Raw genomic sequence first — 27442 nt, forward strand, 5'->3', positions numbered from 1 at the left:
CCTGGGAACCTTGGCCCCCTTCTCCTTCACCTGTATATAGTGCACCTGGAGTGTGTAAATAAACCTGTTTTTCTGAGATTTCAGTCTGCGCCGAGTCCTCCCTGCTCCTCCGTGACAGTGGGTTTCAGAAGGCCACCAAATGTTAGACGGCATTCCCGAATGGATTCCACAATTCTCATGTGACCCGAGGAGGTGTACCAGGAGCACTGGAGCTCTTTGGAAAGTGATCACACTCTCCAAATTTTGACAAAACCTGAATCTGACTTTATTTTTAAAAGTCCGAGCTGTCAGCTGTCATTCAACCCGAACTTCTATAGGCATTAGATACAGTGTCAGATGCATTTTACGTGTGTTTTAGCACTCTAGTCCAGGGGTGTCCAGAGGCCTGAATCCACCTGGCAAAGACTCTGATCCGGCTTACTGGATGTCTTTGGAAAACGCAAAAGAGGGCCTAAACTTTTGGATTTGTAACTGTATATTTAGGAGTAACACCAAGGTAAAAGATAAGCAATTAAATGACAGAAAAGTACCAGGTTTTTCACCATTTACTATAGAAATGTCAGTTTGGGGATTTGGTTTTTAACAGTGGTTTCACAATTAAAAAAACAATCTGTGAATTAATAAGAACTTTCTTTGTTATAATTACAGGACAGGATGGGCAATGAAATATCAGAATTTCTTTGGTAATATTTCTCACAGTTAAGCCCAAAGAGTGATGCTGACAGATTTCTTTATCTTTAGCTGTCTTAATTGAAGCAATTTATGTTATATTAAGATATGTCAGAGATTAAATTTGTAGTTGAACCTCTGTGCACTGACAGAAAGGGGGTGTTTCACTGGTCTGGCCCACTGGAGATCAAAGTTGGCTGTAAGTGTCCTACGATGTGAAATTAGTTTGACATCCCTGCACTAGTCATAGCGGTTTTAAGGAGAAAATTAGCAAACAGGAGTGTATAAGGCTGGTTTTGGTTAAAACACTTCACACCACAGATGTACCAGAGATTTAATGAATGGAAACCCTGATTACTCATATGTGAAACCACTGCCTTGCACCAGTTTAACACACGTGCCTTGTAACCAGAGAAAATATTTTGGCAACTGAGGTAGATGAAGGAAGTTCTGAACCTGGTAAGAGAGAAATGACATGAGAACATGTGAAGTGGCAGAAATACCACTGCTTAAAGTGGCACAGTTGTAGAACTATCTCAGCTATGGTGCCCAACCAGTTTAGGGGAGCTCTGTGTCAGTATTGTCACCTTACTGGGTAGAGAGCAGCTTCAGAACAGCAGTCTTTATAAACGGCTGGACAGAAAAAGTTAATACTGCAGGATTTTATTAACATCTGAGTGATTACGCTTGGATCGTCTTCTCCTTTGAAACCTGGGAAGCCAACAGGGATACAGTTAAGTGAGAGACTAAGGGGAGAGCAAAAGACAGAACCAATCTAAACAACAGAGGAATGTTCTCAGCTCGAGCTGCTGCTCGAACTGCTGCTCCCTGCTCTCCCACTTGCCTACAATGGTATGTGTAATTACTCCACAATTAAAGTGCCTTTGCTCGTCTGTGTGTGGACCTCGCAGTGCCTGGTGACCACACTCAACCTTGTCAACAATGTGGCCTGGACACACCAGGCTATTTGACATAAGTGAGTCGGTGAGTGACAAAATGAGGACAGGGTTAAAAAGTAAAACAACATTTCCCTTTTAGATGATGATGCCGCTGCAGGAAAAGGCAGCTGTTCTGATCGCTCTCTTGCAACAGGTCCACCTGCTACAATTTTACAACTTCAGCTCTATTTGAACTAAATTCTTCCCTTTTGTTTCAGATCTTTCATGTCATCTACCTTCATTTAAAAGTCTATTTTTGTTACTCCTTCCTTTCTCTTTATATGACATTTCCTGTGCTGTCTCAATTTCTTCGCTTACTCTAGTCTGACCACAAGAATGCAGGGTGACTGTCGTTGCTCTAGTCCACGCATGCATAATAATCACTGGCCCTGACAGGCACACACACAGACTGTAAATCACACTGATGCACATGCACACTATCAAACAAGCAAAAACATTTGAGACCTCAACAGTTGGCATTTGGTTTCATTTTAAGCATAACAGTTTTTAAATGAACCCTCATCCACATGTTTGCATATACTGTATACAACCATATACTCTTCACTTCCTTTCCAACATACATTTATTGGGAGACTAGTTCTATTTCTGCACATTTAAGCACTGTAAGAGGAAACAGACCAAGGGGGAAAAATACGATAAACATAAAGATATATATAGCTATTTGTGTGTATTTGTATGTGTTTTGTGGGAACTGCGGCGCAATTTCCACCCATACTGGGCTTTTCCTATGCAGTCCTCCTAAAGGTGCCATAGTCCGCATTGCTTGTTAAATTCAGTAAGTAATGAGAGAGCAGCTGGCTTCTCTTTCATTAAAAAAAAAAAAAAAAAAAAAAAAAGGCATTGCTTAACATATAAATAAAAATACCAAGAAAAAAATTTAAGTATGTCTTTTTTTTCCCTCAAGTTCATTTAATTACTGGAAAAAGACCAAGTCTACATTTAACAAGCCAACCCTAACTCACTGGTCCAGTTTCAACAATCATTAGTATGTTGGAAATACAAATGAGTTCCATTGCAATCATATCAAGAATTTCTTTTCACACAGAGTTTATCTTGTAAACAAACAAAGAAGCTATCCTAATCCCTTGTGTGCAGTTCATACAATAGTGGCTAAAATGCCTACAGACAGCATTTTAACATGCAATTCTGTCTCTTATCTTAACTTACAAAGTCAGTAATTTCATAAGACCATTTAAAAATACAAATAAACCAAATTCACATCTGTAATATTGATAAACCATCCAAATGAACTTCCACATAAGCACCTGAGAGGTTAAAAGTCATATAATCATGCAAGGGAAAATGTACAGCAGCTACCAATCTGGTGACCTGCCTGGCAGTCCCATTTAGTAGCAAATATGAGATGTATTTCTAGCTTTCCCTCAAAAGGGAAAGCAGAAAAAGGAATCTGCAGATGCAGCCAGAACTCCAGCATGACACGACTCAGTCTGCCTTATGAAGATGGTAAAAAAATGCAGCTGGGCATGCCTGGTTTTCTCTCATCTGAGCTCTCACTTCTTTCCCTCTTTTGGACTGTCTTCATAGAACTGAGGCTAAGAAAGTCATCTACAACTTAAAATCAGACTGAAAGTTAGCTGACGAGCTCCTTAAAAATGGAAAGGCTTTATTTTAAAGGACCCAAGCTCATACAGAGTCCATCCCTGCACATCTTAATGCTGAGTGTCCTTAAGCAAATACACTGAAGCTCTACCAGCAGCACCAGAGCCGTTTGTGAACAATATAAAAAGAGAGGCAGGGAAAATTTGCCACTAGACTCAAAGCCACCATGTCAGTCTTCCTGGTATGAAAACGTGTGTCATCTTGATTTGCGGTTCTGTTCAGACAACAGCAGGTTATTTAGCTTGATTACAATGTTGGCAAAATCAGTGAGGTCCACAAAGTCTGAGGTGATGATGTTGACTCCGTCCACCCCTGGCTTCTGAGCCTCAACCCAGGACATGATGGTTGGCAGGTTTCTAGAGCCAAAAAGGAAGAAAGTCTGTATCAGCAAGCAAAGCATTACGGCAATTATTGTTGCACCGAACATCCTGCTATTTAAATTTGAATCAAAACCAAAATCATGACCTTGCAAATACACACAAAAAATATCCACTGCCAAGGTTTTGTCTTTTAGTTTTATAGTTATGTCTACATCACTGTCAAAAATCTAATCAGTAGTTCCTTACTTAACTGTTTCTCTTTCTGCCAGATTTCATTAAGAGCTGTTGACTGACTTTTGAGATATGTCACAATGTGGGAGAAAGTGGACATATTGGAGAAAGAAAATTAAAGGGACGGACATTTTTGTCCATCTGTCAGGGAGACAGTGCTTTGCCCCCATTCAGAATCAATGCTTTATATATTTTAGTTCCTGGCATAGACACAAACACAGCGATGCTGTAGCCGTATCACTTCTAACACCCTCTGATTCTTCACTATGTTTCAGTCACCAGCAGAACAAAACCAGGAAGTCACATTGTTTATCCAGCAGTGATAAACAATCCCATTTCCTCGGAAGTGCAAAATTAGGCTACCTCCTGTCTCGCCGTAGTGTCTGTTCAGAAGTTTTATACCCTGATATTGGTGCCCAGTGGCAGATGTAAGGGCATAGAGAGTATAATACCCGTACATCAAGTCAAGACTTCCACTGATGATAAAAAAGCCAGATGACAGCAAACAAATAGTGAAAATCATATGCCTTTGCTTACGAAGAATACAATCTCTTAAGAGTTATGAAAAGTTTTGATTTATGCTTTGTGCACTGTTTTTTCCCCCGATTCAGTCAATATAATGATAGATGCAAAACATGTTCTTATAACTTACTGTGTTACAGGATGTGCTCTAAGATCTGCAGTGTTTCTTGCAATGTAGTTTTTCAATATTTTTAGAATTTCTTCTTTTTCTGGCCTTTTAAGGCATGTGCAAAGCCAGCGTTTGACTTTGTTCCATGCATTTCATTAGCACCATTAACTCTATGCTGTGGTGTGCTGGGGGAGCAGCACAGCAAAGAAGGACTCATGCAGGCTGGAGAAACTGATCAGGAAGGCTAGCTCTGTGGTCGGCATGAAGCTGGACACTCTGGTGACAGTGGCAGAGAAAAGGACATTAAAGAAACTGCTGGACATTATGGACAATGCCAGACATCCTCTGCACATGGCCATTAACAACCAGAAGAGTCTGTTCAGTGACAGGTTGCTTCTCCCAAAGACAAGAACTAACAGACTTAAAAACTCCTTTGTCCCACACGCCATCAGACTGTTTAACTCCTCTCTGGAGGGGAGAGGGAGGGGAAACAGGAGGACAAAGGAGGGGGGAACAACTAAGCTGTAGTGCCTCTTCACCTCACTGTGCAATACCTTTTGTGCAATACTTTTGTAAATAGTCAACGGTGCAATAGACTCAATACTTGAAATGTGCAATTCACTTGTATTTTTATTCCTATTTATCCCCTTCGTATATTTTATTTATATTGTCTCTGTATTTATATATATGTGTGTGTATATATATATAATATTCTGTAACTCTGTAACTTCTGTCGGTGCTGTGCTTTTTTGGAAATCGAATTTCCCAGAGGAACCCACCCGAGGGATTAATAAAGTTCTATCTATCTATCTATCTACTGACCTCTACTGGCCACAAACTATAATAAATGAATGAAGATGAGCAGTAGAGGAAGCAGTTATTCTTGAGATTTTTTTTCAGAGTTGTTAGGTTAAAACTGTCATACAAATATGATCCATGATTCCCTCTACACCATCCAATCGCAGTCACGGACCTCTCCACCAGGTAGCTGCGCAGGCCCCAGAGCAACCCCTTAGCCACAGTGTTGACAGTGGGAGTGAGGATGGCCTGGGATACATGGAAGGAACCCTGCTTGTCTCTTTCCTTCAGCGTAGTTTCCAGGAACTAGAAGGCAGAAATTTGAATGAATAAATCTCATGTGAAGAGAATGCATTTAAATATCTTTAGTTAGAAAAAGAACAAAATGGAGACCGCAAGAGATAAAACACGATTATTATTTTCTAACCTCTATGAGCTTGATGGGCTCAGTGGTGTTTGCCCAGGGAGCAGGGATCTTGTTGCCAGGCCACATGACAGGAACGCCTTGGGCTGAAGGATGATGGTAGAACACAATCACCTGTCAAGAGAAAAAATAAATAAAAGTTGGTGATCAGATGTCTGCAGACAAAAAGACTTCAGGCGAGTTCTGTGATCCATTTTGCAGTGCAAAACATAAAGTACCCAAAAATATACCCCCCCCCCCCCAAACCAATGACCCTAGCATGGTGAAACACCTGACCTCAAAGTTAGTGAATGATTACAGATAACTGAGCATTCATGGTGGTATCTGCATGTTTCACCCTTACTGGAGATTTAATATTCAGCAGGAAATCTATGTTGTAGCTACGTCATAACCACAAACCCCTCTGAAGCCCTATGCCATGGCCTACGAGGTAACCTCTGCACCTCCCTAGAAACATAAGTACACGTTGGGTCAACACAGTCCACAACTACGACCACAACAATGAGCTGGGAGTGAGCAGGTAAAAAAGTCCCAGCATTTTGGGGGTTTTGTTTCTATCAGCCGTATTCAAAACACTGGGACAGGACCACAAGGTAACACAATTCACCAAACACAAGCACAAACACCAGCAACGATGTGCGCCACTGATGTGTCTACAAAGAGTCCTCGCAGAAGTCTAAATCTGGGCTTATGTGTAACTGGAAAAATATCTGACCAGAACAGTCTTCATCCACAGTGACAGAAGAAAAGTCAGAAGAAGTTTGAGTTGTGGGTTTCTCATAATGCCAAAAAAGAGTGAGGAGGAAAGCTGCCCTTTTCACCTACAAACTGTGCACTTTGTGCTCTACTCTCACTGTCTGCCCTGCACTTCATCTCCTTGTTCTTTGCCAACTAAGCCAGTTACAGATTAGGGTCATGGGAACAGGAATGATAGTATCTGAACATAAACATGCACTGACTGTAGTAATGTAATGCAGACGCAGAAGTACTCACACCTTAGCTGGAGGTAAGAATATGAAAGAGTAATATCGGAGACGCCAAAAGACAAAGAAAAATTGAAACATTTTTAGCTACAAAAATCTGGAAGGATAAATGTAGGTTAGTTTATGAAACAAGTGCTAATAGGATGATACTTGCCACTAATTCTTGCCCTGGAAAATCACAGTTGGAAGGGATTACCTGTGCACAGAGGTCACGCTAACACACCGCTACACGAACACCTGTCTACTCCTTTTACTTGTAGGTGTACACCACATTTCAAAGGTTTGTGGAAGTCACTTAATATGTGCTTTTTATAAATATCAAACTGATTAGAGATAGGGGACCCTGGTGGTTAGCACTGTTGCCTCACACCAAGAAGCTCCTGTTCAAATCCAGCATCTGGTCACAAACTTTGGAGTTTTTATGCTCTCACCATGTCTGAGTGGGTTCTCTCCAGTTAGTGGGTTTAGGTTAATTGGTAACTCTAAATTACACATACCCACCTCTCTGTGATAGTTATGCAACAGTTCCAACCAGGGTGTACCCCTGTTGGAGTCAGAACAACATGTGTGCTTATTACTTGGAGCATCTCACCATGAGTCCAAGTTTTGAGGAAATGGATCAAAAAGATGAAAATCTGTGAAATGTGGTAAAAGTGAAGGTGCTGGAGGACTGCTTGGAGTCACGTGACTTAAGGAGATCATGAAAAAAGAAAAACTATCGCTCCATTTTGCAATACCTTGCCATAGCCTGTGACACCACGTACTTGGAACCACTTTCCTCCTCCAAAAGGCCAATGACCCAGACATAACTCCAAATTGCAAGAACTATTTAAGGAATAAGTTAGCTGACTGTCTGCACAGTGAATGAATCTCAGCCCTGCTGAGCTGTCATGGGTGCAGCTTAACACTATAGCCAAAAGAAAAGTACATGAAACCAGTCCCACTAGTGGCAGCGCCCTAATAAGGTGTAGGCTGAAATGTTCCCAGATGACTTCTGTGAAGGCCAAAAGCCTGCAAGGCTATGATTTCTAAAGATGGGAGATTATTGGAAAAAGCAAAGCTGAGTTTTTTGTTTTTTAAATTGTTGTGACTTATTTCTGTTCACTCTGCCACTCATATAATGAATACAAGTATGATATTTCATGAAAACATTTGACAGATACATTTACCTGTTGCTACATACAACAAGCACACAAACATTTTTGCAATAAAGGCCGTCAGTACTGATGCAGTCTGATCGCACCTGGTATTTCTTCTCCCAGAGATAGTCCAGAGTGACGTTCTCCACCGCACAGTTATTGCACAGTTTGCTGCCAAATACTTCTTGGAGCATGCTGATGAGGTAAACGTGGTGCTCTGCCTCCATTGCATAGTAATGGTTAAAGTCCAGGAACACCACCTACATAAATTAAACATCAAACATAATCAGTTAGTAGTGTAAATGTAGCTCATTTATTTACATGTTTTATGTTTAGAAATTTTTTAAATGTGCTTCTCACCTCTTTCCTGTGTCTGCCCAGGAAGGAGCTGATTTCTAACAGGCCATCCCTCACCTTTGTGAGAAAACAGGGTGAAGAGCCAGAGATCAGGATACAAATTTACAAATCTTAAAGTCTCTCAGTCATGAACTGATGCAGAAAGGCTACTGTTCTTTTTAAAAGTCAGCATATTAGAACGCCAAAGAGCAGCTTAAATATTTTAGTGAGTGCGGCACTGCAAAACTCCACCAAAATATTTCACAAAATAAAGGTTAATAGAGTCAAATATCAACCTGTATACAGTTACAGCTGCTAATGCCACTGACATCAGAAAATCTTGAATATGCATTTCTTTATTAAATATTCTTCAGTCACATGGTCAAGTTATGACAGAATCTTTGTAATCAAAGAGTTCCTCGTGTAGGGAAAAGAATCACCCATCTTTATAGCTAAACGTTACCCTCTGATCCTTGCTTAAGGTAATCTCTGCCCACTATTAGCAACATCAACTGCAACACAGTACTAGAAGAAAACAGTTACTGTTCATACTGGGAGAAAATGAAAGCTTGTATTCAAATGTCATTTTAGCATTCTAGGACTGGAGCTGGCACAAAAGCATTCAGCACAGAAGGAAAATATCAGATTGTGACAGATTAAAATGAAAAATGTAACACATAAAAGTAAATGAGGGAGACCAGCTCAACAGTCACAATAACAACCCAAAACGGCAGTAAAAGTTTACTCCTCCGCTCACCTTGTGTCCAAAGAGGCCATGAATGAAGTAGATTTCATTTCCAAGCTCGCCTGGTTTTGCGGACACCCTGAGGTCAAAGTAGCGAATTCCTGCATCCAGCTGCTCCTTAAAAGTCAGGTTCTGGCGACACAGACCACATCACATTATACATAATAAGAAGCTGAGAAACACAGACACTAGACTGTAAAACACAGATCTGAAAAATGTACCATTTAGGCTAATTTGTGTGTGTGTGTGTGTGTGTGTGTGTGTGTGTGTGTGTGTGTGTGTGTGTGTGTATTGCAGTGATTTTGAGTCCAGTACCTGTGTCATGGACCACCTCACCATGACTTTCTTGGCTAAGACACTGAACATGGTAGCCAGATACTTAACATAAACCTTTTGATCGGGGCCCACGGGAGCATGCACATCCACCCAAAAAGTGAAAGAGTCGTGAGAGCCTGGAAAAAAGAGGGAGAGCTGCTGCTGGTGATGGAAAATTAAAAATTGAAATCGAAATCAAACAAGAAATCAAGGTGAAAAAAGAGAGGATTCCGTCTGCATCAGTAGGTGATGAAGGAATCAGCAGTGTTTCCCCCCCCTGTTATGCTGGGCGTGAGGGTGGGGTTAGGTCTATTTTTAGTCAACATTACCACAGTACATTTTCCTTCTTCCGTTGACTAAATATCTTTACGCTTTGTGGACTCACCTGGCACCGCTAGATGTTTGAGGGGCATGGCACTGAGCTTGGAGGGGAGCGAACCCATCCAGTCGGCATGGACATTGCCGATCCCCGCAGGTCTGGTCTTCATATCGGGAGCCGCCTGTCAGCAATAACTCCCTCAAGAGACTGCTCTCTGGTACTGATGCACTCCTGGTGAAGGATTTCCATGCGCTCCCACCATGTAAAATCTACCATAGGTCATCTTGGACTGTCACGATCGATTTTGCGCTGCTTCGATACGCATGATTTCAAGTCCAACCGGTTTCGTTGCCAAGTATCTGGGAGGAAAACTGTACCTCGTTGTTGTCGGTTGGACTCCAACCGGCAAACCGGCATGCCTTGACAAAGCCAGCGGGCAGCTAACGATCGCCGCAATCCTCTTAGGGTGAAATCCCTCCTCCCCTCCCGGCAGGTTGAACACACTACCGCACTCGGCAAACCATGACATTTAGGACGGGTAGAATGCCACTAAGGCACTAATTAGCTCACTGATCACGTGACTGACCAGGTGACAAATTACATAAGTAACACTTGTAGTCTACTTCAATATTAAAAACCATTTTATTAATTTTTTTGTACGGATGAACTTGTTAGTTATGTAATTTGTTTTTTATTATTAGAATATTATTTCCTACACAATAAACACTGAATAAACATTTTTAAACAACCGGTGACATTTTTGTTCCGCTAATGTGAGCTGTAGGCTATGTACATGCCATACGAAGTAGATTTGTACTATCTATGTACACTATGTATCTATGTCACTCTACAATCATACAGCGTCATCTACTGGTGCAGTCCTCGAATTGCGACCAAGTCGTGTTTTTTTCTCCTTATTCGAAAGAACATTCGTGTTTTGAAAAAGTAGAATAAAATAAAGAAATAAATAATAAAAATTTTGCGTATAGCTCTCACTTTAGTTATCTATTTGTAATTCAAAATATTTTACATTAAAAAGAGTCCACATTGAACAGGCATCCCTAAGTTACGCTAGAAATGTTAGCCTATTTGAATACAGGCTATTAACGCCATACCTCTCAAAGGACAACAAAGACCATAAAGCATTGCGGGCGCCGTCTCCACACTTGGTAGCTACAAGAAGCGTCGCGGTTGTGTGTACGTTTCCATGGGGAGAAATCACGCTCACACGCACGCGCTCACCTTGTAAGAGCTTCGTTCGTTTTATCTGAAGCTATCAGCAGGACAGCAGCCGAGGAAGGGACTAACGACCCTACATGGTGAGTTTAAAAGTGAGGGGAAAAAAGAAGAAGGGACACACAAGAAAGAGTCTGCACTAAATGGTCGAGGAACTGTACTGTTAAGTCTGATATGTCAGCAACAAATGCCAACTCACCTTCTTTTCCCGATAAAATAGCCTGCTTAATATTTTTACATTAAGCAGTCTTAGCTTATAGCTTTAGCTTTAGAGTAAAGGTAGTTGATTCGTTTCATGGAAAGACTGCTGGGGTTGAATGCGTGTGATAGCTGTTAGTTAACCAAAAGTTAAGAATTATGTGAGTAGAAGTATTGGTTTCTTTAACACTGCCTGTAGACGTGAGTTTTTAATATCGTCGACCTTGATTAGCTTTCTAATGTCACGTGGCCTGGATACATCTTAATTCCCTTTAAATCCCTTCACAACAGATCGCCATATGCGACTGAACCCTCCCCTTGTTTTGTTGCTTATTTTTACTCAGTGACAAAATGTGACATTACAGTGTCACATTTTGAAGGTCTTAGTTGTATCATATATTAATATTTTTTGTAATGATTAATATGTTACACTGGTTGCATAATGACTCCTTGAGGAAAAGTCAAATGGCCAGAGCAATTGTTTTCCAGTGTAATTAATTAGGGAGTCCCTATCGCACTAGCTATATAAAACTCTGTGTGCTTATCTCACAGCTTATTTTAAACATTCAAGCCACATTCTACAGAAAACATGTGTGATTATGATCCAGCTGCGCAAACTTGCAACCTACAAAAGAAGATAGCTGTGCGTTATTTCCGAGAAGAACACGCAGTTTGTTAGTTTCATTAAAGTACGCTGCTTAGCACACCTATTAGACCACCACCTGCTAATTTCTAAAATGGTTTTTTATGTTTCTATAATGGTTAATCCACTATTACAGAAACATCATTAAAGCACACACACTTTAATTAAAATGATCATTTTAATTCTAAATTATAATGATTGTCATTATTCATTCATTTTCAATTTACTGTTTTACAGAAAAACAGGGTGAAATAGCAAAGCACATTATTATTTTTTGAGTAAGATGCCATTTACAATTACAGTTATTTACTTGCATTCATGAAGAGAAAATTTTGTTTTTAGCTTTTGTGTTATGTATGATTAATCTCTGACTTCTCAGAGAAGTCCAGTATGCAGCTAAAATATGTTATATGTTATTTGCCTAATAAATAACAATTTTATTTTTAGGTTTTGGACAGATTTCTAAAATATTTTTGTGTTTACTTTGTTTTCTTGATGAAATGACAGGTCGTCTAATAAATTTGTTAGGCACTGTATATTAGTTGTAATTGTAAGTTTTTTGGGAGGTCTATATGGCTGAATGTACATCAGGCCAGTGATTACGATGGCCTGTGGCGTCATTCAAATCCTCTTGCCAGGCAGGGTGCTTGGGCAAGGTAGTGGATACCGATAAGCATGATGGTGATGTAACATCCTATTTACATCCCTGTTGGCCTAATCTGACTAGGGTTGGCTTTGTCATCTCCCTTGGGTGGTCATGTTGAAGCCTCTAGTGTGACACACACCTAATCCTACCACTGAGGGAAAAACAAGAAGTGGTCTTAGCATGTCTTTGTTTTCGCATTGTTTAAAAATCCTGGCCGACAAGAGTTTTTTGGCATGCTATTGGATTTATGTGATCTTTTGTGTTTGCGGTTGTATTTATTGCTGACAATTTTTCATGTTTTTCTGTCTCTTGGCTGTTAGTTCAACTGCGTGACCGAGATCCCTACCTTTTTACATGGATCAGTTACTGCAAAATGAGCTTTATTAAACTCCCAGGATTGGCTGACAAAGACAAACATTGGCCAAACTACGATCTTTTCTTTTGGGAAAAAAGAAGTGAATTCTGGCTGATGAAACAAAGACTGAACAATACTTGAAGGAAGAAGGAGGATATTTGATTGATGAATCGGCTGTGTTTTTCTACAGCCCATCTCACACAATAATAAAGTTAGCTGATAAAGAGGCTGATGAAACTGTTTTGAGTAATGATGAATCGCTACACCACCCTGAAGCAGCTGGGTGATGGCACCTATGGCAGTGTGATGATGGGAAGAAGCAATGAGTCTGGAGAGCTTGTAGCCATCAAAAGGTGAGGATGTTGCTCATTCTTTAATTTTTTGGTTGTCTCTCCCTATTCAGCCTTTATAACATATTAATATTATGAGATTTATTGTTGTGGTGTCATGCAGCCCTATATTATGTACATATTTGATCAGCAATGAGTCTTAATAATGTCAAAATAAAATCACAATCTTGTTTGCACTATAGTAGATATATAACTAATGCTAACGTAGATCCCCTATTGCTACCAAAGAGCCTTTATACTCACAAAACATAGTGAAAAATCACATTTCTATCAAGTGTTTGTGTATCTGTTAAAGTTTTTACATGTAGATGTTGATTTTTTATTACATTTTTTTTCAAATTTGTGATGCAGAAAGAAATTGTTCCCTTTGAAATCAAAATATGACTGTTTTCATTTTACATCACAGCCTTTTTCTTTGTTGTTCTCTTTAATGTTTGTTGTGACACTACGAAACAGATGTGCTGTAAAATTAGAAACCCCTGACCTGCCATCACCAGGACAAACAAACTACATTGCTTTGTTTCAGCAACATAGCAGCAGTGTTCAATAATAGATGCGAAACTGGGGACGTGCGTCCACTGGTTGATCATTTGGTTACCATGCAAGACAATACATGTGGTGACGGTGAAAGAGAGTGAAAGTAGAGGGGTGTGTCAGGTTGCTGACATTGTGGATAGATATCGGCTCATTCTGTAACTCTTATGTAATTCCAGAAGAAAGGACAAGTAATGTTGATCAGAGAACCCAAGCGTATAACAGGAGGTGTGTTGTTTTAAACAAACACACATTGGATAACAGTGAAAAAGCAGAGTAGGTCATCAGAATCAGAATATGTTTTCATTTTAATTTAAGTACAGAAAAATCTTGATTAGAATATTTATCACATTACATTCATCACTTTTCCAAGTTACTGATGGAGATGCACAGAGGAGTCTTGTAAATGCTGTAATAAGTAATAATAATGTTTATTAATAGATATGGCCTGAAAAGATTACATATGTGATGATCTGATAATAAGATGTATACATTCCTTAATGGTCTTCCATAGAATGAAGAGGAAGTTTTATTCATGGGAGGAATGTATGAACCTAAGAGAAGTAAAGGTAAGCATGGTAATATTAATACACCTGTTTGAAGCACCTTATAACAGCATTACTCGCAGACCACTGTTGCATAGATTGACCAATAGATAGATATGTTCACGCAAATGTAAATTGTCAAAATGTATAAGAGTACAATGGAAAATTAAAAGGTGGCATTCCACTACTACATTGGTAATGCATTAAGAAAATCATTGATTGAATGCACTCACTGGCCACTTGAGGTATAGCGCCTTCAAAAAAGTGCTAGAAGCATTCCTCAGAGATTTTGGTCCATATTGACATGATAGTGTCACAGATCATGCAGTCTGGCTTTTCACATATGACCAATAATTCCCAGAGAACTGCCAAATATTTCCTCTTTCTGACCTTTCTCTGTAAACTCTGTAGATGGCTATATGGGAAACCCCCCGGAGATGAACACTTTCTGAAATACTCAGATCAATCCATCTGGCACCAACAACCATGCCACGTTCAAAGTCACTTAAATCACCTTTCTTCCCCATTCTGATGCTCAGTCTGAACTTCAGCATTGAGTTCCTGCTATGGGACTGGCTGATTAGGTATTTGTGTTAACTATAGGCTGAACAAGTTTACCTTATAAAGTGAGCTGTGTTGAGTATAAATCAACAGCTAATAGAAGCCAGGGCTTACACACTTAAATGAAGCCAAGGAAGAGCAATTCTTGTTATAACCATGCACCAGTGGAAGTTGCTACACTTCATCAATTAGTACATTAACTATTTTGATATCTGTATTAAAAGTGTTCTTGTTATATACGAAAATTTTCGCATTACATGAGACAGTTTTTCTTATCTTTCCAAACATGCGTCACCCCAGTCGCTGAAGAAGCTGAACCACGCGAACGTGGTGAAACTAAAAGAGGTTATTAGAGAGAATGACCATCTCTACTTTGTCTTTGAGTACATGAAGGAGAACTTGTACCAGCTTATGAAGGACAGGTAAGAAAAGAAAAATCATGTTTCACAATACAAATGTTTGAAGAATTTGTTTAACACAGTTGTGTAGTGTCATTGCCAATTGGCCCACACACTGATTAACACCAGATTGATCTGATAGGCTCTAATGGTTGTTATTTAAGTCTGTCAATATCATCCTCTAAAAGCTTTGTAAGTCCTCTATATCAGGCTCTCTCTTGCAAACAGCTGCCACCTTCTCTGGGAGATGCCCTGATGTTTTTGCTAGTGTGAAAACCTCCTACAGTGCAAACTTGAGGTTTTTTATTTGCAAAAGCAAATAAGTCAAAAAGACATTTAATGTTTTAAAGCTGCTCAGATTTGTGGTCAAATATATTTATTTTACCGATTACTGTATAATGTAAGAAAGAATGGTGTTAATGTTATGTTGCTTTCATTAACTGGCTCATGGGAGGTATATCGATTTTATGTTTACAGAAAAAAATTGTTCCCTGAGTCAGTGATAAGAAACATAAGCTTTCAGATTTTGCAAGGCCTGTCGTTTATTCACAAACATGGTAGGTGTACTGTGTTTTCTTCATGACCTGAAAGCGTACGAGAGTGTGGGTTCATACTGCAAGATTCACTGACCATTTCAACTGTCAAAGGCATGTCAATATTTAAGAATCTCGCAAGCAAACAAGGCCATCATACATTAAATTATTTCAATCAACGATCAAAAACTCTTGTAGTATGTGAACCCTCCATAAATGCCTTGCTTCAACACTTGTTTTACTTACTGGTCTGTATCACTGCTGTGTAAAGAATGGATGTATGGATGACTTATTCTATGCATGCACACTAAAAAGCACTCTAAACATTTGACTCTGATTTTTTTTAATCAGGCATGGTGTGATCAGCTAAACAAAAGAAAAAGACCCTGGTCATACAAACCTTTGCATGTTTTAATGTGCACATGTGCTTCCATATATCCAAAATGCAGACTTTTCCACTTTTCTTTCTCTTAACACTTTGATTTCTCTTCTCTTCCATCTTTCCTTCCTTTTCTATCTGTTTGCTGTTAGAGAGAATAAAATGTTCTCAGAGAATGAAATTAGAAACATCATGTTTCAAGTGCTGTCTGGGTTGGCTTTTGTACATAAACATGGTAAGAAGCTTTCCTTGGTCATCCTTTTACTCATTCAACAGTAGATTAACCTGTAGTTTGTCAGTTTGGGTGTATGTGATATTTAAAAAGTCTTGTGGCCCTTGGGTAGACCAAAAGTATTATATTGCACATGCATGTGCTATGTTCTCTATTGCTAAAAGGTATGTCCCTGTATTTTCTTAGTTGTTTTCTGTAGCAGCACAGTCCAAAATGTATTTTATTATGACATCAAACTTTATAACTCCTTCAGCTACACTCGATTAATCAAGAGTCATTTGGTTTTGTTTTACTTAAATGGGTGTCAGTGTAAATCACATTTGGATTATATGCCATTGTTGCTACTGCATTTAAAATCTTCCATCATAGGAAAATATTTTGCATCAGCAGAGTACATTTTTAGTAACATGACATGGACTGCCTTTTTTTTCAACATCTGCACGAGTAATTTTAATATTTAATGTTACTCCAAATTACACTGTTATTGTGTGACAGCTGCCGTACTGAAGCACTGTAGCCCTGGTACTTGTATATTTAAAATGATGATGTTGAAATACATTGAGCTCTGAATACAAATGCCTGTTAATGTTACAGGTGAGGCAAACATTCACCCATTCACAAGTAGTTCTGTCTGAATTATGAATAACATTTTTATGTATTAGATTTAGAATACCAGGAAATAGTGCCAGTCTGTTGTCATGATTTGAGTGGAGTCTATTAATGTAGCTAAAAGTTTGATATAAACCTTTGTACAGGTTTCTTCCATCGAGACATGAAGCCAGAGAATTTGTTGTGCATGGGTCCAGAACTGGTCAAAATAGCAGATTTTGGACTGGCCAGAGAGATCCGCTCCAAACCTCCCTACACAGACTATGTATCAACGAGATGGTGAGAGGAATTTCCACACAGTGGTACACTTTTAAGATAGAAAAGAAAGCACTGGTTAGAGTGAGCTAAGCTAAAGTTAACATGATGGTTTTTATGCTTTTTTCATTGGACCATATGGCCATGTATTTTTACACTGACTTTTACAAGCTGTTTATCTAACTGCTCTTGACTGTCTGTCAAGGTACCGAGCTCCGGAGGTCCTGCTCAGGTCATCTACCTACAGCTCTCCCATTGACTTGTGGGCTGTGGGCTGCATCATGGCCGAATTGTACACACTCAGACCTCTTTTCCCTGGGAACAGTGAAGTAGACGAGATATTTAAGATCTGCCAAGTCCTGGGCACCGTCAAAAAGGTGAGACCAAGGTGAAAGGAGAGAGGTGAGAATGCTTGAGCTCAGTCGGTGAGCTTATTTCATGTGTTCAATCATTAATACTCTAAACTTATCAAGTGCTGAATTTAACTGAAACATTATTCCTAAAGATGAAATATCTATACTTAGTGTAGTTAAATCACATTAGAATAAATAATATGCAAGCCTACTTAGTTCTCTAAGGTCTAAAGAGTTTTAAGTGTGGTTCATGCTGAACAAATTGACACTTGATTAAAAAGGCTTTCCAACACCATCACTATTAACTCTGTTTGCAACCTGCTATAACCTGGCCAGGAGATTAGTCTGTGACATCAGCCACAATTCACAATACGGTTCAGTTTTATTTACGTGGTGTTGGCTCATAACAGCCGCCACCTCTAGGTATCTGACGAGGTAAAAACCTTGCCTCAGACTTTTGCTATTTTAAACTATTAACATTTAAAAAGACAAAATAAAAATGTCCAGAACAACCTTTACACAGCTGAATAATGATAATATGTAATCAACTGATTGTGTCCTCCATTAGACCGACTGGCCAGAAGGTCACCAGCTAGCAACTGCCATGAACTTTCGATTTCCTCAATGTGTGCCGACCCACCTGAAGACCCTTATTCCAAATGCCAGCAATGAGGCTATTACCCTGATGAAGGACCTGCTGCACTGGGACCCCAAAAAAAGGCCCACTGCTGCACAGGTAGGCATGTAAAGTCTTACTCCAGGCTTAATTTGTTCTCTTTAACAAAGACCCTTTTTAGCCTGTTGTTTAAAATTAATCTGTAACCTGTTCTCAAAGAAGCAGTTTCCATTGCAGTCAACACTCATCACTTCATGCAGATTATCTGTATTTTCACTGCAGGGATTTCACTGTTAATCCTAAACATTTTAAATAGTCTCTAAGCCATACTTCATTCTCAGTTCTGCTGCAAAACATTTTTCCTCTCTGCATATGTGCATACACATTATGAACATTAAATGCCCATCATATTGTTGACTGTAATTTACACTCCAGAGAGAAAGTTAGGCCTAACACCGTTAGAGGGAGTGACAAAGCTTTTCCATTTCTACCTAAACAGCTCCCAGGTGGGTGGTTCTGTTCAGATGCACAGATGCACATCTAATTTTAGCTCATTCAGCTCTTGTCTGATTCAGATGGTGGAAAACTGTAATTGCTGAATAAAATACACCCTATGGTACACAGGGGTGTTTCTAAAATGCCCTGGGATTTAGGTTTGGTGTGCATGTTTTCTGTATTGTGCATGAAAACCATCCCTGCAAGTTTAAATGACTCAAGTTACACAATGATGTGCTTTATTTTGTTGTTTTTTTAAGTACAGACTGTGTATTATTCTTGTTTCTAGGGATATTCTTTCAGTGTAATTGAATAGCCTCAGATTATTCAGAATAATAATCTGTGTTCCTTCCTCTCCTTTGCTAGGCCTTGCGCTATCCTTACTTCCAGGTGGGTCAGGTCTTGGGGCCACGCCCTCAGAGCCAGGAGGTCAAGAAAGTCCAGAACAGGCCGCTTGCTCAAAAACAGGCCTCTGAGTACAAAGTTGAACTGCAGCAGTCTTCCTCTGAGTCTAAAGCCTCCACAACCTCCTCCAGAAACCATCAACAGCCTCTGCAGCAGATCCCCTTACCCCAGGCTGAGAGTAAACCTGGAGGCCTCAGCCATGCAGTGAGTAGCTTTATTAAGTCAGATTAAATACTTGCAAAAAAAAGTTTTTAAAATAAAGTAGTCAGTTTGGAATAAGTGAGTACTCTGAAAGAGCAGAAGTTCTGGTGCAGATGCAGAGGTTGAAAGTAGAACTTAATTCAGCAAGACTCATTGCCCAAACGTGACATTACTATGTTGTGCAGAAGGCGCTGGGCAGTGAGAACAATGCTGGTGGCGTCGGGATGGGTGTGCTGAAGAGCGGTCGCCGTCGCTGGGGCCAGACAGTGGCCAAGACCTCAGACAGCTGGGAGGAATCTGATCGTTCAGAAACATCCGCCTCCAACTCCAAGAAACCCAGCCTGGTGAATACAGAGGAGGAGAAGAGCCCCAAGGACCAATGTCCACCGTAAGCTTAAGAAGAGTGGAAACTTTGCTTGGTGAAGCATTTGCTATGCTATGTGCTGCTATACTATGTGCTTCAGTTTATAAATTACAGTATATATGTAAATAAATATGCAATATTGAATACATTTCATATTTATCATACATTCCACAACATCCACATTTATATTCAGAACTTACTGTAATGCCTTGTTTTCAGACACCAGGAGCAGAAACCTCTATACTCCTTCAGTACCGTTACCAAGCTACCAAACAATGTAAAGACTGGCCAAATGGACTCTAATCTTCCAGGATCTGCGGCCCGCCAACACTATCTCAGCCAGTCTAGATACTTGCCTGGTAAGACTAATATGTAGTCTTATCTGTATTGTTTAAAATAGGTCATTGCTTCTCTGGTTACAAATAAATAAATAAAAGTTTTCATTTTTTTTATCGTGGTTTGAATTATTATTATAAAATCCAATTGCTTGCATTTTAATCAGTTTTGTGAAACTAGCACTTTCTGAGGGCTAAATTTTTAATCTTGTAATTTTGTTGGCTTTAAGGCTTGATCAGCAAGAATCAGACCTCCTCTGGAGAAAAGGAGCTGACTGGCATGACACTGCGGGACCTGTGGGAGAACTCCTCAAACACTGTAAATAAACCACTTGGTCCTATTGGGGGAGGATTATCTGTCACCAGAGCCAATGCAGGTAAAGACTGATGATGTCTAATGCAGCAGTGTTAAGAGGTTTGGCATAGTGCACAGTGGACGGGACTCAAGTTTCCAGATTTCAGTAACACATTGAAGCAGCCCGACAGCGTGTAAATTTTTTTGTAATGTACGAAGGCAGAAAAATACAAACACATACAAAAAATATAATATTCAAGCATTGGGTTTGACAACAGACAACAAACCTGCTCACTCAGTGGATTAAATAATGACTACACCATGACTTGCTCTGGAAACCTGGCGGCTGTCAAATTCACCTTGTGTTACATAATACGACGGTGTCCTCTTTCTTATACTAAGGTTCTAAGTGCTGCTGATGAAGCTAATATCACCTGGTCATTAGTTATGATAAAGAGTTAGTGAGCCTAGGCATGTGCGACTTTGGAGACCTAGGACACCATAAATCAATTGTCATGTAGGCAGGCACACAGTATGCGTCCCTCGTCTTCTCTCTCTGCTGCTGTCTCTTCCTGTTACCTCGTCTCTACCTCTCCATTGCTTATTCATGAGATTAAGACTGTAGGTATAAGATCAAGTGTTCCCTAAATGGCCTGCAGCTGTAGACCCCTCCCCCATCCATTCTCCCAGCACTGTTTGTTTTAGTGCTGCTCGCCTGTTCTGCATGAAAATGTGTTATTTAGCATGAAAAGTTTTTTTTCTTTTTTTTTCTTTTGAAAAAGCAAAAATGCTTTCAGTTTCCCTTCTTCGCCTTTACTTTATTGTTTGTCTTTTCTCCTTTCTCTCTGATCCCATGCATCTCCTCCAACTCTACTTTTTTTGGGCCATGTGATTAGAAGATACTGCTGCAAAGTGTTTGGATAGCCCACCAAACAAAACTGTGGTCAAAGAAAGAATACTGCAGAAAATTGATCTCTCCAAAGGTATTTAAGTGAGACTGGGTTTTTTGTTGTTGTTTTGTTTTCATTTGATTTTTTTTTTTTGCTGTATTTCGCAGCCTTATTAGTTATTTGGAGTGCAACCTTTCTGAAGGCGGTATATAGAATAGCTTGAGGATAAAATCAAATAAACCAACAACCAGGGTGGTGGCTGATGCTGTAGCAAGTTTCAGATATTCAAACAGCCACTTTGCATGTGAAAGAAACCGGCCTCTTAAAGCTCTGCGTGAAACTAGGGTGTAAACATGCAGGTTAACATGAGAACGAAGAACTCCAGTTGCTTAACAGAAGATAAATGATACTACAACCACAACATCTTAAGGGAACAATGAAGCTTTTGAGTAATTATGGAGATAAAAATCTCTGACTGGTGGTGGAGAGACTCGATGGTGTTCTTTGAAATGTTGAATGACAATCAATCGACCCTATTCCTCCGCTTGTGCCCCTCGTGGGTATGCGGTGGTTCCAGTATGTCACGGGTGTTCACACATAAAGTTAGTGGTCGTAAAGCCACCTGTGAGAAGATCTGTGTTTTCAAGATCAGTTTTTTGTGTTTTTTTAAAAATGTTGCATTTTAGCAAATAAATACTGGTTTAATAAATGCTGGTTGGACATCTGGGGTGTGCAATAATAAGAAATTTCAGACCTTTGGTTGAATTCTGTATTTATTTTCTTAAAGGGAACTTTGTGAGCACCAAGTACAACCTCTCTGGTGGTTACATCTCTTCATTTCAAAAGAAAGAGGTTGGCTCAGTGGGACAGAGAATCCAGCTTGCCCCCTTGGCTGGCCAGCATGCAAGTAAATAACTCTTTTTTTTCTATATAAACCCAACAAAATAACTTGTGAGACCTTTAGCCAGGTACTTTTAATCATTTATGTTGCTCTGAGAGAACAAAAAATCACTCTTTCCCACGTGTCTGAGAGGTTGCTCTGTTTCTCTAATCATAAACATTAATTCTGGTATTATAGTTGAACTATTCTGTTGTATGATCGTCCTGTACTCTTTTCTAATTTCCTCTGTTTAAACCTGCATCACATTTACTGGGAGTATGTTTCCTTTCTTTCTCCCTTTTCTTCACTTTTAGTAAATCTTTCTTCTTCTCCTGATAACATAAAAGACAACCCAAAATCTGAAAAACTCAAGCCCATATCCAACTCATCATTAAAAGAAACTGGTGAAGGTATTGCCATTTTCAAATAGTTGCTGTGTTTTTTTTTTTTTTTTTAAAGCATCACCTATAAAGACGCTGGTGATTAAGAGAGACATTTGTTTTCTCTAGAATATGAAGCCTGGAAGAGGAGGACAGACAGCTCTCAGATGAAGGGCAGCAGTTATTCATCAGCACTGGGAAAAAACTCCGGAAACCTCCTGACCAGAGCTCCTGCTGTGCAGCCCGTCCATGGGAGGGTCGACTGGACATCCAAATATGGCGGAAACCGGTAGTTTGGGGGAGCACATGCTACAAACTACTACCGCTTGTTAGTCTTTGGCGAGCAATTGAATCCTGAGCAGGCTGCTTAACTATGCTTAGGCTCAGATATCAAGGTCGACATCCCACGTTCTTTGTTATGTTTATACAAGTAGCACCGAACTGTATGTGCATTGAATCTCTGTGTTCTGGAGATGATGGTTGCCATGATGCTTAACCAGGACCGGTATTGTCCTCAAGACAATCCCACTGCATCCTTCAGATACAGTGGGAGCCAATTTCATTGTCATTGTTTGGATTTTTTCTTCTTTCTTTTTTTAAAGTAGGACTCCAGCACAGCAATTCAACTTTTATTTAACTTTAGATTTATTTTTCTCTAGTTTCATATTACAAAATGTCTTTAATGAATGGTTCCTGTAATGTTGTATCCTCTCTTCTTTTATTCAGCATGTAGTAGGTGACACAAAAAAATCCAGAGTGTCATAAAAACACAGCAGACTCTGAAAACTGTAAGGGAACTGCAAACCTCTTTGTAATATATCAATGAGTAAGCTGAATTTTTTTTTAAACTTTTTTTTTAACAAATAAACAAGTTCAAAGGTGCATTCACTGAAAAAAGACAACTATTTACTATATAAACAAGAGGGTACATTTATTGCATAAATCTACACTTTTTTTTTTTTTTAAACAAAAGGACATGATTCTGGGCATAAATGGCAAATGCTGAGAGGGTGCTTCTGAAAAGAGCCACAGGAGCTGATGGGAACTGATATTTCAACATATTAACTTCATCAGGACTGTACAGGTTTCTGGAGCAACGCCAAGCTAAGCTTCCCCACCATCAGAGCACTGAAACAAAAGGATTACATTAGACCTCATTCAAAGAGCCAAAGTATACAGTAAAAAAGAATACAGATTACTGGAAGGGGGGGAATAAAATCCTCTGTAAAATGTGGCTTTCTTGGCTACAATGTAATATATAAATAGAAGTGAGGACAAAATTATTAGTGCCTCGATGATATTAAACGTTTTTGTGATAATTTTTTTTGTAAATGGAGCAAGGGATTTATTAACATAGCATTTCTAAATATACTAGCCTTCTTTAGAAACCATAAATTATTTCTATTAGCACACAATAACAGAATTATTTCAGAAAAAAATAAAAGTTACCAGGTCAATATTAATGCTCCCCCTGACAACTGACATGTGCAATGACATGCTTTAACTCTGTAATGCTCAAAGACTGGAAAAATATCAAGTTAAAACTGAAGGTTGTCTTTTTATTTACACAGTATAAAAACTTCCAACGGTTTGAGCTGTCACTTGAGAGAGCATCGTACCAAAAACAAAAGAAATCAGTTTAAACTTGCAAAAAAAAAAAAAAAAGAAAAGAAAAAAAAGTTGTTAATGCTCAAAAAGTAGGCGACGGATACACAAAGTTATCAAATGTCAAGAACTGGCATGAGAAATCTCATCAAGAAATTCAGAAAGAGCCACACAAGGCAGAACAAGCCTGGCAGAGGTAGGAAGCGAACGATTTCAAAGACTCTGGGAAGAAAACTAGCAAGCTGTATCTAAAGACCCCCAGAACAACTGCTGAGACACAAGTGAATGACTCAAACAAGTCTGAAATTATGGTCTTAAAGAGGACAATCGGTAGAACCCTGGTTTCGGACTAAGAAATATTTATAATAATCAAAATATTATAAATAATAATATAAAAATAGAAATAATAATCGTTTGGCCATGGTAGTTTTTGTTTTTTGTGAAATAATTTTGTTTCTGTGTGCAAAGTAAGTAAAATAATATCCCAAAATCAAACTAAGATATTTGGAATAATACTGTCCTCATCTGTGGTACTTGATAACAAGTAATGGCTGATTGGACTTGTACCAGACCTTGCTACAGCCATCAGACCAGCTGGCATGAACTTCCTCGATCCATAAAACCGCTTCCCCATGATACCAGTCAGTGCTCCTGATGCAGCTGGCAGACAGCAGGAGACGGAAAAGGTTAGTGAAGGCACTTGCAATGAAGACATTAGATATTCAGAAACCATTTACTTACATGCAGAACATACAGCTGCTGTGTGCAGTTTAGTATGTGGGTCCACATACTAAACATTTTGAGTGTATTTTTTTGGTCATAAGGCATAATAGAGTTATTCAATTAACATTCAAGACTGCGGCTTAAATGGCACAGCAGTGTTCAAACTTTACAGCTTTTTCTGACATGATGTTTTTCATAAGCTGAGGAAAGAAAAAAAAAGTTTACTAACCTAGTGACACCCAAACATTTTTAGGATCATTTGAGACCTGGTAAGCTCCAAAACCTGCAAAGCCCCCAAACAGCAGCCCAGCAGCTAGGGAGGGAACACTGCCTGACAGAACAAACATACAGGAGGTCAGAACCTAGGAAAATATAAACCAACGAGACAACAGCACCAATAGTAACACTTGCTGTTACAGAAATGTGATTATTTAACTTAAGTATTTTAGGTAACACATACCTGCTTTCACGTAACCAATGACTCCTCCAGATGCTACAAGCGTGGCGTATCCATATCCTACCCAATCCACAGTCATGTTGGACACCTGTCAGGACCACAGCGTGAAGTTATGAGAGTCAACAAACACATTATTGGCGTTGCACATCGATTATTCAATTAAAACCTCCTCCTGGTGTGAATCTAATTTGACCTACTGGTGTAAAAATACTTATGGAGCTGTCCGAGTCCTGCAACACAGAGCTGTCACTGAGCATTAACGGAACCAACAGAAAAAGTGAAAACATTGTAGGAATGTTCCCGCTGTCACACACCGCAGCCGTAGTTTGGCAGCTTTTGATCAGAAGTCGTTAAAGAAAAAAGGGGCGTGTGTGTGTCTGGCTTAGTAGATAAGCCAGACTGCTTTACTGAGCCTTAGCACAAACTAGCATCACTGCTGCACCACACACTCAGAAGTTACACAATATCGCCGAAACCACTGTTAACAGTCACCCCGTAAACTTTGAAAGTAGATTAAATCTTAAGCAGCACTCTAAAACACTGACACTGTCGACTGTGGAAGCTGAATTAAAATAACAATCCGACTTACAACCTTAGTCGTTCAGTTTGTCCTCTGTCTGCCACTGACATAAACAGTGTGGTACCTACCAACTGCAGCTTGTTCTCCACCGAGCACAATTTATTGCTGCACTGTACGTTATGCGCTCGCGGATGCCGCATACGTAGGCTTACAGTTCTGAGCAGATCTCTTTATGTTGTGAAACACATACGGCTGCGCATAATAATAATAATAATAATAATAATAATAATAATAATAATAATAATAATAATAATAATTATTATTATTATTATTATTATTCTGTTTTTTTTTATCGTTTATCGTTGCAAACAAACACGACCGATGACACTTAAAAGCTATTTAACTATTTTCTCTGCGGAATCACTACTGACGATTTATTGTCCTGTACTCTCCATAATAAACCGAGTCCTGCTTACTTAACGTCGTCGTATCACGTCAACCACTGAATGCGCTCAATTGAGTAACCCCAACGCCACTCGGAGCTATTTTATGATAATTGACGGCCACTAGATGGCGCCACAGGATTATGTTGTGTTTCAAGTTCAAACTACACCCCTCACAACAAGAGCTTTTTTTTCAAATAGGCATGTACTTTGATTTGCATGCATCCGGAAAAAAAATGGTGTCTTCTGTTGGGTGACTAAAATGATCAAGTTTAAGCTTGACAGACTGATTAAGGTTAATCGGAATCAGAATCAGAAACTTTATTGTCATTGTCACAGGTACAACGAAATTAAAAGAAGAAACACAGGTGAACACAGGCACTCAGCGTATTGCTTGTTAGAAATGCATTTGTAATTTTTGCAAACGTTTGTATTCCTCACAATTCGTGCAATTTCATGTAGCCTTTCCTTTAAAGCACCTGTGTTTCTGACTGGCATCGGCTCTGCAGATTTACTTCCTGGAATGCTCCCTGCTCACACATTCTCATTTGGTTTCAATTACCTGCATATTGACTTCAATCCACCAGCCGCGCTTCCTCGCTCTTATCCAAAAGCAAGGTGGCGCTATAACACAAGTTATCTTGTTTAGAGAGCAGCCTTTCTAACGTTGGGCCCGAAACCGTCTCAATTGAAAAATATAAATAGATAAATAAATCACGAATTTTTATGAATATAACCAAGCTTGGAGATCTTCGCCAGTAGGACACATCCAGCAGGAGCTAGAGCGTGGCTGTGGGAAAAGAATATTTGTTGCAAACTCAGCATTTCTACGAAATTATTTACCAACTTCATAACTTCATAACGTTTGGGGGATAGGAAAAAGTGCTCCTGTCTTTGATCAGCCTTTTTTAAAGAAGAAGAAGACGGAGAAGAAGAAGAAGAAGGAGGAAGTCTTTCTGCCATTTCTAGCAATGAGAGAAGGACGCGTAAAATACGCACCAAGATCTGTCTGTGTATTTAGGTACACTTGATAATAACAATAATGATTATAGCAATACTACTACCACCACTACTACTACTACAACTAATAATAATAGTAATAACAATAATGATAATAATAAAATGTACAAGATGCCTGAGGCGCAGTCGTGGCTATCGCCTTTTAAACACAGCTGGCGGTTGGGGAACATTGCCGGAGGCCCGGTGCTGTGTGCTGCTGGTTGAAACTAAGCCCTAGACCGGCTAGATATTCAAAAGGGACCCCGCTGCAGAACAAGAGTAACCTACTCTCAGACAGCTCTGCTTTAAAACTTCACTCCTCCCTTGCGCAGAGCCCCAAACAATATTTCTGATTCCCCCTCCCCACCTTCCTCTCCTTTGTCCAGGCCTGGTAAGGTCTATATAGCTGCAGGTATTGTGTGTGCAGTTAAAATGTGTTCGCCTTTGAAGTCAAAGATGAAGGCTCGTTTAAAATATTAACGCCACAAAAATCTATAGTCTCCGTGTGGAATTTTGCA

At 39.4% G+C, this 27442-nt stretch overlaps 3 protein-coding genes across 16 annotated transcripts; 1 reads left to right on the forward strand and 2 right to left on the reverse strand.

The window, feature by feature from the left end:
• Positions 1-898: 898 nt before the first annotated feature.
• plcxd2 (phosphatidylinositol-specific phospholipase C, X domain containing 2) lies at positions 899-9982 on the reverse strand. Of its 2 annotated transcripts, none has more exons than XM_085287471.1 (8): positions 9556-9982; positions 9171-9307; positions 8868-8987; positions 8135-8188; positions 7879-8034; positions 5656-5766; positions 5356-5534; positions 899-3604 (listed from the first exon to the last, which is right to left on the reverse strand). In XM_085287471.1, exons 1-8 carry the CDS (start codon positions 9656-9658, stop codon positions 3445-3447), a joined length of 1020 nt encoding a protein of 339 aa, XP_085143597.1. In that variant the 5' UTR covers positions 9659-9982; the 3' UTR covers positions 899-3444. The 2 variants fall into 2 exon arrangements, with proteins under 2 accessions (XP_085143597.1, XP_085143598.1); XM_085287472.1 differs by having other exon boundaries at positions 915-3604; positions 5404-5534; positions 9556-9974.
• A 225-nt stretch (positions 9983-10207) lies between these two features.
• Positions 10208-23059, forward strand: mak (male germ cell-associated kinase). 10 transcript variants are annotated; one of them, XM_085287461.1, is made up of 16 exons: positions 10208-10808; positions 12533-12920; positions 13966-14020; positions 14858-14979; positions 15433-15512; positions 16855-16987; positions 17169-17340; positions 17885-18052; positions 18794-19036; positions 19219-19421; positions 19617-19756; positions 19963-20109; positions 20924-21010; positions 21705-21824; positions 22112-22207; positions 22307-23059. In XM_085287461.1, exons 2-16 carry the CDS (start codon positions 12817-12819, stop codon positions 22468-22470), a joined length of 2034 nt encoding a protein of 677 aa, XP_085143587.1. In that variant the 5' UTR covers positions 10208-10808; positions 12533-12816; the 3' UTR covers positions 22471-23059. The 10 variants fall into 10 exon arrangements, with proteins under 10 accessions (XP_085143587.1, XP_085143585.1, XP_085143588.1 ...); XM_085287459.1 differs by lacking the exon at positions 15433-15512 and adding an exon at positions 16020-16102; XM_085287462.1 differs by lacking the exon at positions 15433-15512 and adding an exon at positions 16020-16102 and having other exon boundaries at positions 20927-21010.
• tmem14ca (transmembrane protein 14Ca) lies at positions 22805-25654 on the reverse strand. 4 transcript variants are annotated; one of them, XM_085287474.1, is made up of 5 exons: positions 25611-25654; positions 24966-25050; positions 24735-24836; positions 24355-24442; positions 22805-23305 (listed from the first exon to the last, which is right to left on the reverse strand). In XM_085287474.1, exons 2-5 carry the CDS (start codon positions 25039-25041, stop codon positions 23248-23250), a joined length of 324 nt encoding a protein of 107 aa, XP_085143600.1. In that variant the 5' UTR covers positions 25042-25050; positions 25611-25654; the 3' UTR covers positions 22805-23247. The 4 variants fall into 4 exon arrangements, with proteins under 4 accessions (XP_085143600.1, XP_085143601.1, XP_085143602.1 ...); XM_085287475.1 differs by having other exon boundaries at positions 25552-25628; XM_085287476.1 differs by lacking the exon at positions 25611-25654 and adding an exon at positions 25555-25609.
• Positions 25655-27442: the final 1788 nt, after the last annotated feature.

The sequence above is a fragment of the Mchenga conophoros genome, linkage group LG9 (genome assembly GCF_057382185.1).
Source record: "Mchenga conophoros isolate Kocher_MC1m ecotype Shallow Benthic linkage group LG9, M_conophoros_male_GT1.1, whole genome shotgun sequence".
In the NCBI taxonomy this organism is placed as follows: domain Eukaryota; kingdom Metazoa; phylum Chordata; class Actinopteri; order Cichliformes; family Cichlidae; genus Mchenga; species Mchenga conophoros.